General features: G+C 35.1%; 2 protein-coding genes across 3 annotated transcripts; both read left to right on the forward strand.

Moving 5' to 3' along the window:
* The first annotated feature begins 6,692 nt into the window (after positions 1-6,692).
* LOC106319373 (probable inactive purple acid phosphatase 28) lies at positions 6,693-8,520 on the forward strand. The gene is made up of 4 exons (XM_013757684.1): positions 6,693-6,935; positions 7,028-7,175; positions 7,547-7,959; positions 8,054-8,520. The coding sequence occupies exons 1-4, from the start codon at positions 6,744-6,746 to the stop codon at positions 8,498-8,500; spliced, it is 1,200 nt and encodes a 399-aa protein (XP_013613138.1). The 5' UTR covers positions 6,693-6,743; the 3' UTR covers positions 8,501-8,520.
* An 869-nt stretch (positions 8,521-9,389) lies between these two features.
* On the forward strand, positions 9,390-14,293 carry LOC106319374 (transcription factor bHLH35). Of its 2 annotated transcripts, none has more exons than XM_013757685.1 (5): positions 9,390-9,628; positions 9,726-9,888; positions 9,985-10,206; positions 10,300-10,470; positions 14,047-14,293. In XM_013757685.1, exons 1-5 carry the CDS (start codon positions 9,549-9,551, stop codon positions 14,149-14,151), a joined length of 741 nt encoding a protein of 246 aa, XP_013613139.1. In that variant the 5' UTR covers positions 9,390-9,548; the 3' UTR covers positions 14,152-14,293. The 2 variants fall into 2 exon arrangements, with proteins under 2 accessions (XP_013613139.1, XP_013613140.1); XM_013757686.1 differs by lacking the exon at positions 14,047-14,293 and adding an exon at positions 13,041-13,263.
* Positions 14,294-16,286: the final 1,993 nt, after the last annotated feature.

Raw genomic sequence — 16,286 nt, forward strand, 5'->3', positions numbered from 1 at the left:
TTATTATATATATAATAAATAGAAAACCCGGTTCGACCGGTTGAACCGGTCCGACCAGTCATCCAGTGGATACGCCGAATCGGTATCCGGTCCGGTTTTTAAAACATTGCTAATAAGGTAACTTGTCCCCTTTTAACAAATTTTCCCAAAAAAATAATTAGGATTTAGATTTTTGTTCCATTTTTTTATTAAAACATCATATAAAGGAAAATGAGGACTTGAGGAGGGTCTGGAGGAAAGTGAGTGATTATTTGATTTGAGCTGGGTGGAGTGTGGACTTGGTAATGGATGGGGGCACAAAGAGACTGGGGTGTCCATTGAAAGATCTGCTCGGAGAGAAACAATGATAGATTCTTCAGCTTTTGATAGACTATAGGCTGTCCACCAACAGAACCTGACAAAGTGAAAGAAATTATTTGCGACAACAAACCACCATTTGGGAATATGCATAAAGCCACAGAGAGTAAATATCACCACTTGCTGCAATAGCTGAAGCAGCAGCTTCTGGCGATGTTTATTATCCTTTTCAACATACAAAGTGCTATTTTTTCCGTACGCCCACCACAAGGAGGGATAGCAGTGAAGATGTAAGTGGCCTTGACACAGAAAAATGCATCACTTAAAAACAAAGAAGAGTCACTCCAAAGTAATAATCGAGTAGTCTAGACCCTCAGAGCAAGAAAATGATTTTGTCGGGCTTGTGCTTCTTGGAGAAATATTGTTTTTTGATTGACTTCAAGTTCGGCACGCTAATTGGGTTGGCACCGTTCTCAACAGATGCACATAAAAGAAGAGATACGGGTTTCAATGCTTCATCAAACTGACTCTGGGTTTGGGCCATTACCTGCAAGGTAATACAACATCGCGAAGCCTTAACTATGAGTAAGAAACAATCTTGATTATTATCTACGCTAATTTTTTTCTCACAAATTCGTGACACATGTTTTCCAGTAAACCATTCTATCAATTAGAGGATCGATGATAAGAGAAAAGCAGGCAAGCAATGAATATTTTTTGGTTTTCCAGTCGTATGATCATGATTCAAGTTGACTTTTTCTACTTCTTCTTCTTCTTCTTCTTCTTCTTCTTCTCCTCTCTTACAACTCCTCTTCCTCTCTTCCCCTTACAACTCTCCTTCCTCTTCATCTCTTCCTTTTCGTCTTCCTCCATCTTCTGCTTCTTCTCCTCGCTTACAACTCCTCTTCCTCTCTTCCCCTTCCTGTTCATCTCTTCCTCTTCCTCTCCCTCCATCTTCTGCTTCTTCTCCTCGCTTACAACTCCTCTTCCTCTCTTCCCCTTCCTGTTCATCTCTTCCTCTTCCTCTCCCTCCATCTTCTGCTTCTTCTCCTCGCTTACAACTCCTCTTCCTCTCTTCCCCTTCCTGTTCATCTCTTCCTCTTCCTCTCCCTCCATCTTCTGCTTCTTCTCCTCGCTTACAACTCCTCTTCCTCTCTTCCCCTTCCTGTTCATCTCTTCCTCTTCCTCTCCCTCCATCTTCTGCTTCTTCTCCTCGCTTACAACTCCTCTTCCTCTCTTCCCCTTCCTGTTCATCTCTTCCTCTTCCTCTCCCTCCATCTTCTGCTTCTTCTCCTCGCTTACAACTCCTCTTCCTCTCTTCCCCTTCCTGTTCATCTCTTCCTCTTCCTCTCCCTCCATCTTCTGCTTCTTCTCCTCGCTTACAACTCCTCTTCCTCTCTTCCCCTTCCTGTTCATCTCTTCCTCTTCCTCTCCCTCCATCTTCTGCTTCTTCTCCTCGCTTACAACTCCTCTTCCTCTCTTCCCCTTCCTGTTCATCTCTTCCTCTTCCTCTCCCTCCATCTTCTGCTTCTTCTCCTCGCTTACAACTCCTCTTCCTCTCTTCCCCTTCCTGTTCATCTCTTCCTCTTCCTCTCCCTCCATCTTCTGCTTCTTCTCCTCGCTTACAACTCCTCTTCCTCTCTTCCCCTTCCTGTTCATCTCTTCCTCTTCCTCTCCCTCCATCTTCTGCTTCTTCTCCTCGCTTACAACTCCTCTTCCTCTCTTCCCCTTCCTGTTCATCTCTTCCTCTTCCTCTCCCTCCATCTTCTGCTTCTTCTCCTCGCTTACAACTCCTCTTCCTCTCTTCCCCTTCCTGTTCATCTCTTCCTCTTCCTCTCCCTCCATCTTCTGCTTCTTCTCCTCGCTTACAACTCCTCTTCCTCTCTTCCCCTTACAACTCCCCTTTCTCTTCGTCTCCCTCCATTTTGTGCTTCTTCTCCTCCGTGAAGCCTTTAGCCTTCTTATTCTTATTCTCCTTAGAACGATCCTCCTTCACTAGCTTCGAACATCCCTTGTTAAGAACCACATATTCATTGATCCCCAGAGCCTGCAGCTCCTCTGTCTCAGCTTTATCCAATTTTTGCTCCTGGTTTCGAGCCTTCCTGCCTTGTTCCTCTCTCCCCTTCTTAGCCTTCTGTCCATCACGATTGGAGTCCATTTTGCCGGTTGCATCTTCTCTTACTTGCTAGGAGGAGGAAGCTGCAAGAAATCTCTGAGAGAGATCTGCTTGTTAAGCACATTTCCAACCGATATTTTCAGTGCCTGAGTATAGAGCAATATCACATTATTTCTCTTATGATTGTCCTGACAAAACCGCAGATATTTGACATGAAGATGATCGCCTCCAACAATGACAACGTTGTTCTTGTACTTGGAGCGCCTATCATCATGTTTCAAGACCTTCAACAACTCATAATCAGCAGCATCTTTTTTTCAGATTCGGCATAGAATAGCTGTAGACCATGACGCTCCATTGTTTCTTTGTCTTGAAGAGACATGGACTGTTTTTGTGATTCTTCCTAAAACCTCCAATAAAAATCTTAGTCTGAAAGACTGTTGTAGCCGAAGCGAATTAGGGAGAATCTAAACATCTTTAACAAATCCTCACGTTCCATTTCATACGGTATCGGTGCGTTTTCTGCATCCTAGTAGAAGATCGTCTTTTTATCCTTGCAAGAAGGATGACATGTTAGAAGCATTCTATGTGATTTTCCAGAAATAAAAGGAAAGAAGGTTTAGGAAATTCCATAAAGAAAACGAAATCAAAACATCCGTACTGAAAGAAAGTGAAAGAACTCACGTGGGGATTCATTGAAAGATCCGTTAGCGTCTGGAGACTCGCGTCGGAAACTAGCGTCGCTGAAATTAGCGTCGGAGACACTTTAAGGTTAGAGTCAGAGCCTCGCTGAGGTTTTCATGGAGACTCGTAAAATAAAAAGAAAGAACTTGGAAGATATTTAAAGGTGGTTAATTCGAAAAGTTTTTTTTTCTGTTACTAAAAAATATGAAAACAATCAAAACACTATATGGAAAATGAAAGATGATAATTTTGAACAAGGAACACACATAAAAGAGAACACACAGAGAGAGAGATATAAATGGAGGCTTTAGAAGGAGGATAGATTTGTAAAGTCGATAGATTTTAAAAGTTATGTGGATTGTAAAAATACATATACTTTGACTTATAAAATATGAAAACAATCAAAACACTATATGGAAAAATGAAAGATGATAATTTTGAACAAGGAACACACATAAAAGAGAAACAGAGAGAGATATATATATATATGGAGGCTTTAGAAGGAGGATAGTTTTGTAAAGTTGATAGATTTTAAAAGTTATGTAGATTGTGAATATACATATACTTTAACTTATAAAATTTGATCATAACTTTTTTAGATTGGTAAAGATTTTCATAAATTTGTATTAATCTTTTCTATCATTCTTTTTGTAAAGTAAATATATGATTATATTTTTCTAAATCATTTAGCATGATTATTTTTTTTTGTTTTGCAAAACATGTTTATTTGTTAAAAAAATAAAAATAAAGATACATATAAAATTATGTTAGTATGATAAGATGAATATTATTAACAACTTTGACCATATGATGTTTGAGACCCGCATCTCTTTCTAATACCTCTCAATTTTCTGAAAAAAACATTTTTTCTTAAGAGTTTCCTTTCTTTGCAGAAATTTCTGATTTCATTTTCAGTCTTCTTTGCAATTTTTTTTTCTTTTTCGCCGTAATTTCAGTTCCATCTCTTAAGAAATTGTATTAGTTTCTTGTTCATGTCAGGTATGAACAAATCTTTGTCATCCGTATGATTTTTAGCTTTGTCTAATCTCTTCATCTTCCTCACTGATTCCTCAAAATTTTCAATATTGATAATGTGATTTAAAAGTTTTATTTTCTTCGCTAAATTTGCAAATCATGCAGATATTTATCATGGAATGCTTTAAAAGTTTTTAGATGTAATTTTTTTGAGTGGAGGAGAATATTAGATTGCAGTAGGAAATCAGATTTATGTTGGATTTAGAGATGACAATTTATGGATCTAGCTTCTTTGTGCTCCAGTTTCACAGATGGAACAATTTAACGAAAGTGAAGTCTTCTCTGATAGACGGTAACCGGTTATTGATTAAGTTATATGGATAACCATTTCATATATGATGCAATGTCAAACTATAGAATATATATCTTATTTATTGAGTTTTGTATCTTTTGGAACCAGGTAGGCATGAAGTTCTAGGCAAGATGAACTCATAAATACTACATTGGCTTAGATGACAAAACTAGTTATTCGTTAAGTTATCTGGATAAAAAAGACATATAATCTAAATGTAATAATCCGTAGTTGTGTTATGAGAATTGTTAAAGCCATCAAAAGGCACTTGCTTAGATAATAAGGACCATGGTCTAAATGGTCTTCAGAATTTTGTCCAATCATAGCCCGAGTAGAAACATGGGTATATAGCCATATTAGGTCCAATTAGATTTGGACAAAGGACAACCAAAATACTCCTTACTTGACAGCTCATAGTTGACAGGTACTAAAAGAATGTGATATGTCCTCGTTTATGAACCCTACTTGCAAGAAATTTGACTACAAGATCCACCCGTCGAGCAGGGACGAAAGTCGGTTAGCCCAACCATTTGACAGCTCTAGGTATAGTTGACAACAACAACAACAAACAATATGGTGCTGGGGTGGGTGGACGTGCTATTTCCCCACGAAAACTATTATATAGCATCAGATGTCCACCAAACTATGACATCGTTCTAAATCTCTCCAAATTGAAAATTAGAAATCTATTTCTCCCCGAATTGATAGTTCGAAATGTAATTATCCATAGACCATTGTTTTAACTTGTTTGCTGTTAACCAAACAATTTTTAACAAACTAAACCAAAAAAAAATCAGACCAGACTATCTAACAGTTCCGACCCCTTTACATCTTCTTCTTCACCCGAGGAGCGAGAGACTCAATTCCTCCTCCTTCACCATCCCCAACATTGATATCTATTTGAGAGGAAATATTTGAAGGTTTGAGAGGAAATATTTGAAGGTTTGATATCTTTTTATGCTGGTGTATTGTTTATGTCATCGAGATCTGATATATTTTAGAGTTGCGGATCAAGTGTTTCTAATTTCATCTGAATTTTGATTGTTTTAGGATATATCAAAAGTTTTCTCTAATCTGTAAGAAAACAAGTGGAGGAAGAGTGTCATCATCTCTTGCTCGTTGGGAGAAGAAGACACTAACGGTTCAAGTTTGGTTTTTCTTTTCTTTTTTTGTTTAGTTGGTTAAAAATGTTTGGTTTAGTTGGTTAAATTGCTTGGTAAACAGTAAACCAGTTAAAACTGTAAATTTTGGGTAATTAAATTTCAAACTATCGATTCAGGGAGAAATAAGTTTGTATATTTAATTCAGGGAGATTTAGAACGAGGTCATAGTTTGGTGGACATTTGTTACTATATGATAGTTCTCGTGGAGAAATAGCACGTTTAGTTCCAAGCAAAGTCCAAGTTTTCAAGTCGAGTAGATCCTTCGGTTTATATTCCTTTTTTTTTAATTTTTTTTTCCTTTTCAATGTAAAATTTATGTTACTAATATGGGGGGGTTTAACTGGTGTAAGTCGTTTTTCTCTTTCGAATGTAGTATAAATGTGTTTTAAATTTGGCAAACAAATGTGTGTTCATTTTTTTTGCAGAACTACTCATTAGTAACACTACAATCCACACTGAAAGGAAAACTAGTCTTCATCTTCTTACCCAAGTCCAAAAATGTGAACTGAAATTAACCCAAAAAAATCAAATCGAAACTGATCAGACAAAGTACATATATGAATCCAAAACTATAATATTTGAAAATTTATATTCGATAAGAACCGATTCTGAATGTTTATGACTATTGACTTTCCGCGTCCTTTTCTCATTTATGATTTAGTTTGCAACGTATTTCTATTTGTAAACTTTATCTTTTTGTGAACTTTAGTTAGTATAAAATTGTATGTCTAATTTAGAGATTAAAATGTTAGTTTCATTTAAAAAAAAAAAACAATACATTTGACGGATCTAAATAGAAAGAATAAACAACTAAATCGAATAATATTTGAATTTTTTTGAATATGTATAACTATAAAAATATAGAACCAAATGAAATCGATCCAAAACAGAATAAAACTCTTATGGACACGTTTAAACTGAATTTTAGAAGCAAAGGAAAAAAACTATTCGCCACTGGTATACCGGGGCATTATGTGAAGTGAAAAAAGCACAATGGGATTTCAAACCGCCTTTTATCGCGACTTGTAATCCGCCAAACGCGCGTTATTTGCGGCCGCGATTACGGACTTCAAATCAAACTATTTTAGAAAGTTGTAGGATGATTATCCTCGATCTCTCGGTCTAGCAAACAGTGGGGAAGAAGAAGGAAGTGAGAATGAGTCCTGCAAGAATAACTGTGAACTGGAAGCACACTATCCTCTACTTAACCCTAATCATATCTCTTATCTACTCCATCGAAACCCTAATCTCGCACAAACTACAAGTCAACCACAACCAAATCCGCCTCAAAAGGTCTCCGAATCTCCCTCTACGGTTCCGCGACGACGGCACCTTCAAAATCCTCCAGGTCCGTTACGTTAGTCCCTTTTCAAAATTCGTGCAGTTTCGCTTGTGTTTGATTTGATGTGGTTTCGAATGGTCGACGATCGCTGGCTACAGGTTGCGGATATGCATTTCGGGATGGGTAGCATCACTCGATGCAGAGATGTGACGGATGCAGAATACGGTTACTGTTCTGATCTCAATACCACTCAGTTCCTTCGGAGGATGATTGAAGCTGAGAGACCCGATCTCATCGCATTTACTGGTAAGCCATGCGTCATTCATTGATTCTCTTATGATCTGTGAAAGCGCGAGGGAGAAGTACTGGTGTTGATTTGAGAGCTATAAATAATGTTTAGTGAAACTGAAAGCTTGTAAGAGCTCCTCCAAGTGATGATGAAACTTGAATGTGATCAACAATTAGCTTGGATATAAGATTTAGTGATGATGAAACTTGAGACATTTGATCCACAGTTAGCTTGGATGTAAGATTTAGCGATGATGAAACTTCAGTGAGCAAACACATTTGATCAACAATTAGTTTCCAGTTAGTTATAATATCTATTTGATCGATGTGACAGTTTTAAAGGAAGGATTAGAGCTGATTCGCTAACTTTTGTTGTTGGTGATTATTAGGGGATAATATATTTGGATCAAGCACTACTGATGCAGCTGAATCTCTTCTTCAAGCCATTGGTCCAGCCATTGAATATGGAATCCCATGGGCTGCCATTTTAGGAAATCATGACCAGGAGTCCACTATGAACCGTGCAGAGCTGATGACTTTCCTCTCGCTTATGGATTTTTCCGTCTCTCAAATCAATCCACCTCTCCAAGATGGCTCGGAAAGAGGCGCATTGAGATCAATTGATGGCTTTGGGAATTACCGCCTCAGAGTACACGGTGCACCTGGTTCTGTTCTGTCAAATAGCACCGTCTTTGACCTCTTCTTTCTTGACAGTGGAGATAGAGAAACTGTCCAAGGTAGACGAACATATGGATGGATCAAGGATTCTCAACTTAGTTGGCTTCAAGATGCTTCTAAACAGGTAAAAGAGACTTAATCATTTCTTGTTACATCTGGTGAAATATTCTCATATTCAGATCTTTTATCATGATTACACTAAACATGGTCTTAACCAGAACATGGGAAACGTTCCCAGTAATCCTGATCCAGCGCTAGCCTTCTTCCACATTCCAATCCCGGAAGTCCGTGATCTGTGGTACACACCCTTTATTGGCCAGTTTCAGGAGGGTGTGGCATGCTCCATCGTGCAATCAGGAGTCTTAAGTACCTTTTTGTCCATGGGAAATGTAAAAGCCGCGTTCATAGGACACGACCATGTCAATGATTTCTGCGGAAATCTAAAAGGAGTCTGGTTTTGTTACGGTGGAGGATTTGGATACCATGCATATGGAAGACGAAATTGGCACAGAAGATCGCGACTGATTGAGGCTAAGCTCGGGAAAGGAAAAGACACGTGGACAGGAGTTCAACGTATCAAGACGTGGAAACGTCTAGACGATGGAGACTTGTGCAAGATAGACGAACAAGTCCTATGGGAAGCTTCCTACTCGTTTCTGAAGTGACCTAGGGACAAGGCAAATAAGGTATATTGATTTCTTTTTTTCATGATTGCCCATCTTTTCGATGTTTTGTAGTTTTGTGTAAGAAATTTCTGAGTCTAATGCTTTTAGGCTTCTGGTCATACTTAATGTCATGCATATGTGTCTGTTCGTTGTTAAAACGTTTTTCAGATGGTCATAATGTGAGATCCTATTCAGTATTGACATCATCGTCTGTTAGACCACTCGTGCTGAAACATATGTGAACTGAAACACCGAATTTCGTTTTTTAGATTTTTTCAAAATGTCACTTTCCTTGTTTTACCTGTGTGATCTCTTTGACTACTATAATCATCTCGTTAATTACGAATACTTAAATTATTGGATTTAAAAAACATATATTTGGTTTTTTTTCTTTTAATTATTTATTAGCTAATTAACATCGCATGATTGACTTTGTTGGGTATTGTTACACATATTTTGATTGTCAAATCATTTCTTTTTTCTTTTTGCTATATGCTGTTTCACTATCTTTGTCATTTTTTTTTGCTACCTTGTCTTGTAATAGTTTATGTTTCTGTCTCCTATCCTTTTCCTTTTTGGTCATGACTTTTATATAAAAAAATTATTTATTTTAATATTATTAAGTTGGAACATTTCTTTAGTGCTCACACTGTAGATATTGACAAACAGGTACAGAATAGTTAAGACTGATGAATAAAGACCTCGTGTCGAATAATTATCAACCTGAATACTCTATATTATTTTAATATTATGCTAGTCTTTTGTTGTTTTTATTTTAGTTAGAAAATACTACCTTTATTTTTTTATTGACCAATTACTGTTTACTACTAATAATTGACATTGTCAAACCCTTCTTTTGTTTCAGTAAGGAGGATACAACGCTGGTGTGTATATTAACTGGAAACCTACGTTGTTGTCTCCAGAGAGCTTGGTCTGTCTCATTCTAGTTTTATCACTGCCCTTCTCTATATAAAGCTCACAGGTCGAGAGAGACAAGAGACACCACATAAACGATCAGACAGTTGATTAGAGAGAACTCTGTCGGAAAATGGATAACGTCGACCAAGAGTTCAACAATTACTGGGAAACAAACTCCTTCCTCCAAAACGAAGACTTCGAATATGACAGGTTCTTTCTTGTTTTTTTCATTTTTGTCTCTCTCTTTCTATATCCCCACTTTCCCGGAAACACTTGAGATTCTGATATTCGTTTCTTTCTCTAATAGCTGGCCTTTGGAGGAAGCGATTTCTGGGTCGTATGATTCGAGTTCGCCTGATGGGGCGGCTTCGTCTCCGGCTTCTAAGAATATTGTGTCGGAGAGAAACAGAAGACAGAAGCTTAACCAGAGACTCTTCGCTCTTCGATCAGTTGTCCCCAATATCACTAAGGTTTTTTTTTTTTAAAAAGTTCCCATCTAAACTCGTTGTCTTCTAGTTCCAAGATCCAAGCTTATTTTGGTATCTGTTTTTCTTTTTCTTTGGTAGATGGATAAAGCATCAATAATCAAAGATGCAATTAGTTACATACAAGGGTTGCAATATGAAGAGTCGAAGCTCGAAGCTGAGATCAGAGAACTTGAATCTACTCCAAAGAGTAGCCTGAGCTTCAGTAAAGATTTTGATCGTGATTTGCTGGTTCCTGTCACATCCAAGAAGATGAAGCAGCTTGATTCTGGTCCTTCCCGTTCTCTCATTGAAGTTCTCGACGTAAATTTCTGTGCTTTCCTACTTTAACACCTTGAATCATTTAAACTAAAAAAAATCATTAAAAATTGTGGGGTTTTTATTGGGTGATTGAAGCTGAAGGTGACATTCATGGGAGAGAGGACAGTGGTAGTGAATGTAACATGTAATAAGAGGACAGACACAATGGTGAAACTGTGTGAAGTCTTTGAGTCATTGAATCTCAAAATCATCACTTCCAATCTCAACTCTTTCTCTGGCATGATCTTCAACACTGTCTTTATTGAGGTCAGCATCTCCCTCTCTCTCTCCAATTTGTCATTAGTTAATTACTATCAAGTAGTAATGATTACAATTAGTCAAGACGTGGACAGTAAACTTTTCAAAGAAAAAAAAGTAAAAGGAAGCATTCATATATATTAGTAGGGGTTGGCATTTTATCCGATATCCGAAGTCGCACCCGAACCCGATCCGAAAAACCCGAACCGAAATCCGAACCGAAGTAGCAAAATACCTGAACGGGTATTGAATAAGGAGAGATTGGATACCTGAACCCGAACGGATAATACCCGAACCCGAATGGATATCCGAAGATAACCGAACATATGTATAATTAACCTTATATTTCTAGTTTACATCTCTCATTTTATATAAAATATTTATATTGATACTATACATACTTTAAGTTCATATGATACACATACAATTACGGAAAAAATGATTTGCTATTCACTTAAAATGCATGTAAAGTTTTTTATTTCAAAAATTAACAAAAAGTTACATCCAACATTTAAAAAAAATAACTAAATTAATGTCTTTTTAGTTTTAAAATATTATGGCCAAATCTATTAACCATTCAATCTATTAAAAATAAAAAAATTAGTTAAGTGAAAGTTATATTTTTAAATACAAGAAACTTGAGAAATGAAAATTTAATTTTTTTTTTCAAAATCTAAATATCCGAACCCGATCCGAAATAACCGAATCCGAACTAAAAATAGCCGAACCCGACCCGAAGTACAGAAATACCCGAACGGGTTCTACACCTCTATACCGAAATACCCGAAAATCCGAAATACTCGATCCGAACCCAAACGGGTACCCGAACGCCCACCCCTATATATTAGTATTGATTTAGTTAACTTTTCTTCAAGTCTAATGCAAATCGCACGATAATAGTTCTCTTAAAATTGAAAATTAACCTAAGTGAAAATAGTTCTTTTTGTTAGAATAAATGCCTATTGTGGCTTAAATGTGAGTCAATTTTTTTTTACTTTTTAAAGGGTTTTCGTCGAGTTTTTACTAGATTTTGCAATCTCTTCTGATTTGGTTTTGAAGGATTTTCTGTGGTTCTCTGCTCGTGCCAAATTATTTTAACACTAAATGTTTTATTGGTGACGGTGGCAATGAGCCATTGTGTTATTTCTTTACCTTTAAAAAAAATATATAAATACCTTTCTCAAAATGCAAGGTTTCTTGATTTGAATCATTTTATATTTTGTTTAGACGACATGGACCTTTCTGGTTGATTTAAAGCAAGATTTTATTAGAGTAAACTAATCATTAAATTAATAGAAAATATTCTGGGTTTGGTCGTCACTACATTTTGTGTTTGGTCTATATTTTCGTTGGCCACTTGGCTGTGGCTTATTCTGTAATTTTATTCAAGTAAATTGCATGACTTTTAAAAATACTAATTCTAGTTCCACTGTTATCATCAATTGTAATGATTATATAAAAAAAAAATTCAAAACTTTCCCTTTTCGTTTGTCAATTTATCATTTATTATTTCTTTTAACAAAGTTTGTCAATTTATTTATAAATAACTAGATATTAAAAAATAGGGAAATTAGGTGGTATGGCTAAGAAAAAATGTTTTCGACAAAAAAAAGGGTTTATGGTTTTTTCCTTTACCGGTGGTGAATAGTTCCAGTTTCATTTTTTTTTTTTTTTTTTGGTCAAACAGTTCCAGTTTCATTTATTTCTTCTCAATCGGCGTGGTAAATAGTTACGTAAATGGGTTCCTAGCTTCCATATCGGAACGCGGGGAGAGCCTCGACCAAGCATTTATTGGTTTTGTTTTAGTATTTTAATAAAATTAGTTTTTGGTCACACAACTATTGGAATTGGTCCATTTGGACATTAAGAAAAGAAAAAATATATTATCTCTGCGGTAAGCAGAATCTGATTGCTTTGTAATCAATGTTGCTCAACCGCTCGAATTAAATAACAATGGGTTATAAAACGATACTAAAATACTCCCTCCGGATACGAATGTACGATGTTTTATCTTTTTATTTTGTATACAAATATATGATGTTTTAAGATATAATTAATGTATTTATTTTTAAAATTTAAACATAAATTAAAAAATAAAATTATGAGTGGTAAAACTTTATTGATATAATCAAAAAATAACAATTAAAATAATGTATTTATTATTTTTTAATATGCGTGTAAAATCTTAAACATCATATATTTAAATCCAGAGGTAGTATTAGCTAATTCTGCGAGATACGTCATATATATATTGTCTGGAGTTGATAAAAGGATTATAGGATACTTTCAAATGTGAGAGAAATAAAGAATAAAAGTCTCAATAAATAATTGGATCTTAGAGATAGGATTATGATCACAATTGCTGATATATATTCTCTCCGTTTCACAATAGATGATGTTATTCTTTAGTGCAAAAAGGGTGTATGGTTTTTTCCTTTACCGGTGGTGAATAGTTCCAGTTTCTTTTTTTTTTTTTTTTTTTGGTCAAACAGTTCCAGTTTCATTTATTTCTTCTCAATCGGCGTGGTAAATAGTTACGTAAATGGGTTCCTAGCTTCCATATCGGAACGCGGGGAGAGCCTCGACCAAGCATTTATTGGTTTTGTTTTAGTATTTTAATAAAATTAGTTTTTGGTCCCACAACTATTGGAATTGGTCCATTTGGACATTAAGAAAAGAAAAAATATATTATCTCTGCGGTAAGCAGAATCTGATTGCTTTGTAATCAATGTTGCTCAACCGCTCGAATTAAATAACAATGGGTTATAAAACGATACTAAAATACTCCCTCCGGATACGAAGTTATGATGTTTTATCTTTTTATTTTGTATACAAATATATGATGTTTTAAGATATAATTAATGTATTTATTTTTAAAATTTAAACATAAATTAAAAAATAAAATTATGAGTGGTAAAACTTTATTGATATAACAAAAAAATAACAATTAAAATAATATATTTATTATTTCTTAATATACGTGTAAAATCTTAAATATCATATATTTAAATCCAGAGGGAGTATTAGCTAATTCTGCAAGATACGTCATATATATATTGTCTGGAGTTGATAAAAGGATTATAGGATACTTTCAAATGTGAGAGAAATAAAGAATAAAAGTCTCAATAAATAATTGGATCTTAAAGATAGGATTATGATCACAATTGCTGATATATATTCTCTCCTTTTCACAATAGATGATGTTATTTTTTAGTGCATAAAGATTAAGAAATTTATTTTTCTCTAAAAAATAGTTTTAAAAATATAATTTAAAAATTATTCAACCAATTACAGAAATGACTACAACATCTAATTGGTTACACCGTTTTTAATAAAGTTGAAAATAACATAAAAATATCAAAACATCGTTTATTTTGAAACAACAAAATTTTTTAAAAAATATTATCTATTATGAAAAGGAGGGAATATATAATTATATATTTGGTTGCTTTTATCCTTATGGCATCTGTCACTTCTCTGGCTCCTGTCTTCGTTTGAGTTTTTTATTTGTATAATGTCGTCTGACAATATAATTAAGTTTTATCTTAATTATTAATGATATTTTTTTTGGTTTAATTTGAACAGGCGGAGGAAGAAGAACAAGAGGTGGTGAGATTAAAAATAGAAACGGGAATAGGAGCTTATAATGAAACGCAAAGCCCCACTTTGAGCATCGACTCTCTTTACTAATCATTTTTTTGTTTTCATTTGTCTCGGCTTTTCTCTCTTTTACAAATAAATAATATGTTATCTCTTTCCATTTTCGTTTATTTGTCCATCACGAATACTTCTTATTGTGCGTTTATATAGTGTCTATAATAATAATAATAATAATAATCGTACGCATTGTTTCTTCTTTAATTTGGGAAGTGGGGAATGGTATGTTTGTCCTTTATAAAACGGAAAAGAAAAGGAGTTTTGCTTACTATTTTGACCAATGATTGATTTGCTCTTTTGTCAACATAAAAACTGATACTATGTCTTTTTGTTGAAGCCAAGAGAACAAGCTAGGGCAATGTTCGTTTCTCCATCCGAATGAGTCATCTGGATGAAGATGAGAGTTTTGTTTGTTTAGGCACTAAAAGTGTAACTCATCTAGATGGATTATCCGAATGACTTTCAGAAATTTAGGCTTAATTTTAAAGTCCATCCAGCTGAACCAATTTGGATCATTTGAATAGAGATGATTCATTCAAAATGGTATAATGTCTATTATGCCTTTAATGTAATTCACAAATTACAAAGGGCAAATCTCCAAAATAGCACATTTCTAAGTTTATATCATAAAAATATCACTCCAAAACTAAAATGACCAAAATAGCACATTTCTAAGTTTATCCTTTGAAAATTTTAATTTTTTTATTTTTCAAAATTTGAAATCTTATCCCCAAAACCTCATTTCTCAACTCTAAACCCTAAACCCTAAACCCTAAATTCTAAACCCTAAATTCTAAACCCTAAACCCTAGACCCTAAACCCTAAACCCTAATCTATAAACCCTAAACCCTAAACTCTAAACCCTAAACCCTAAACTCTAAACCCTAAACCCTAAACTCTAAACCCTAAACCCTAAACTCTAAACCCTAAACCCTAAACTCTAAACCCTAAACCCTAAACTCTAAACCCTAAACCCTAAATCCTAAACCCCACCCTTTAACTCTAAACCCTAAGTTTGTGACTTTTGATAAAACATTAAGTGCTATTTTTGTGACTTTTGACCTTGAGTGCTAGTTTGGGAACAAAAACTTGATTTAGTGCTATTTTTGTCTTTTTCTCAATTATAAACATAAACATAATATCATTTTGTCAAACACGAAAACTGACAAAACCACAGAAACGTGTTTTCCCGCGAAAACCTAAATACTAATTTTTCACGTCAAAACCCCAAAACGCATTTTCCCGCCAAAATTGAAAAACGTGTTTTCATGCGAAAATCACAAAAGCATGTTTTCACGCCAAAACCCCAAAACGCATTTTCCCGCCAAAATTGAAAAACGTGTTTTCATGCGAAAATCACAAAAGCATGTTTTCACGCCAAAACCCCAAAAACATATTTTCCCGTAAAAATCGCAAAACGTGTTTTCCCGTCAAAATTGTAAAATATCGTTTTTCCGTCAAAATGAAAAATCATATTTTCTCGCCAAAACCGAAATTTTTTGTTTTCTTGCCAAAACAAAAAAAAACGTGTTTTCCCATTAAAACCGAAAATCTCATTTTACCGCAAAAAATGCAAAAATGTGTTTTCCCAACAAAATCTCAAAATCTCGTTTTCCGGCCAAAATCGAAAAATCTCGTTTTCACGCCAAAACTCCAAAAACGTGTTTTCCCGTCAAAATCTCAAAATATCGTTTTCCGGCCAAAACCGAAAAATACCGTTTTCGCGCCAAAACCGAAAATCTCGTTTTCCCGCCAAAAACGCGTTTTACCGCCAAAATCACAAAATCTTATTTTCCGGCCAAAATCGAAAAAAAAACGTTTTCCCGCCAAAACCGAAAATCTCGTTTTCCCGCCAAAAACGCGTTTTACCGCCAAAATCACAAAATCTTATTTTCCGGCCAAAATCGAAAAAAAAAACTGTTTTCCCGCCAAAACCAAAAATCTCATTTTTCCGCCAAAACCGCAAAAACGTTTTTCCGCCTAAATAGCAAAATCTCGTTTTCTGGCCAAAATCGAAAAGTGTGTTTTCCCGCTAAAACCAAAAAATCTTGTTCCCGCTAAAAACAAAAGCATGTTTTCACGCCAAAACCCCAAAACGTATTTTCCGCTAAAACACAAAAACACGTTTTCCCGCCAAAATCGCAAAAACGTATTTTCCCGCCATAAAC

The sequence above is a fragment of the Brassica oleracea genome, chromosome C9 (genome assembly GCF_000695525.1).
Source record: "Brassica oleracea var. oleracea cultivar TO1000 chromosome C9, BOL, whole genome shotgun sequence".
NCBI classification, from domain to species: domain Eukaryota; kingdom Viridiplantae; phylum Streptophyta; class Magnoliopsida; order Brassicales; family Brassicaceae; genus Brassica; species Brassica oleracea.

What these genes read in the sequence shown, in the direction of transcription:
- LOC106319373 (XM_013757684.1), top strand. Translation starts at nt 6,744, where the DNA reads ATGAGTCCTGCAAGAATAACTGTGAACTGGAAGCACACTATCCTCTAC. An exon ending in GCACCTTCAAAATCCTCCAG is followed by an intron (nt 6,936 to 7,027) that starts GTCCGTTACGTT and finishes CGCTGGCTACAG; the next exon opens with GTTGCGGATATGCATTTCGG. An exon ending in TTCAAGATGCTTCTAAACAG is followed by an intron (nt 7,960 to 8,053) that starts GTAAAAGAGACT and finishes GGTCTTAACCAG; the next exon opens with AACATGGGAAACGTTCCCAG.
- LOC106319374 (XM_013757685.1), top strand. Translation starts at nt 9,549, where the DNA reads ATGGATAACGTCGACCAAGAGTTCAACAATTACTGGGAAACAAACTCC. An exon ending in TTGTCCCCAATATCACTAAG is followed by an intron (nt 9,889 to 9,984) that starts GTTTTTTTTTTT and finishes TTTCTTTGGTAG; the next exon opens with ATGGATAAAGCATCAATAAT. An exon ending in TCAACACTGTCTTTATTGAG is followed by an intron (nt 10,471 to 14,046) that starts GTCAGCATCTCC and finishes TAATTTGAACAG; the next exon opens with GCGGAGGAAGAAGAACAAGA.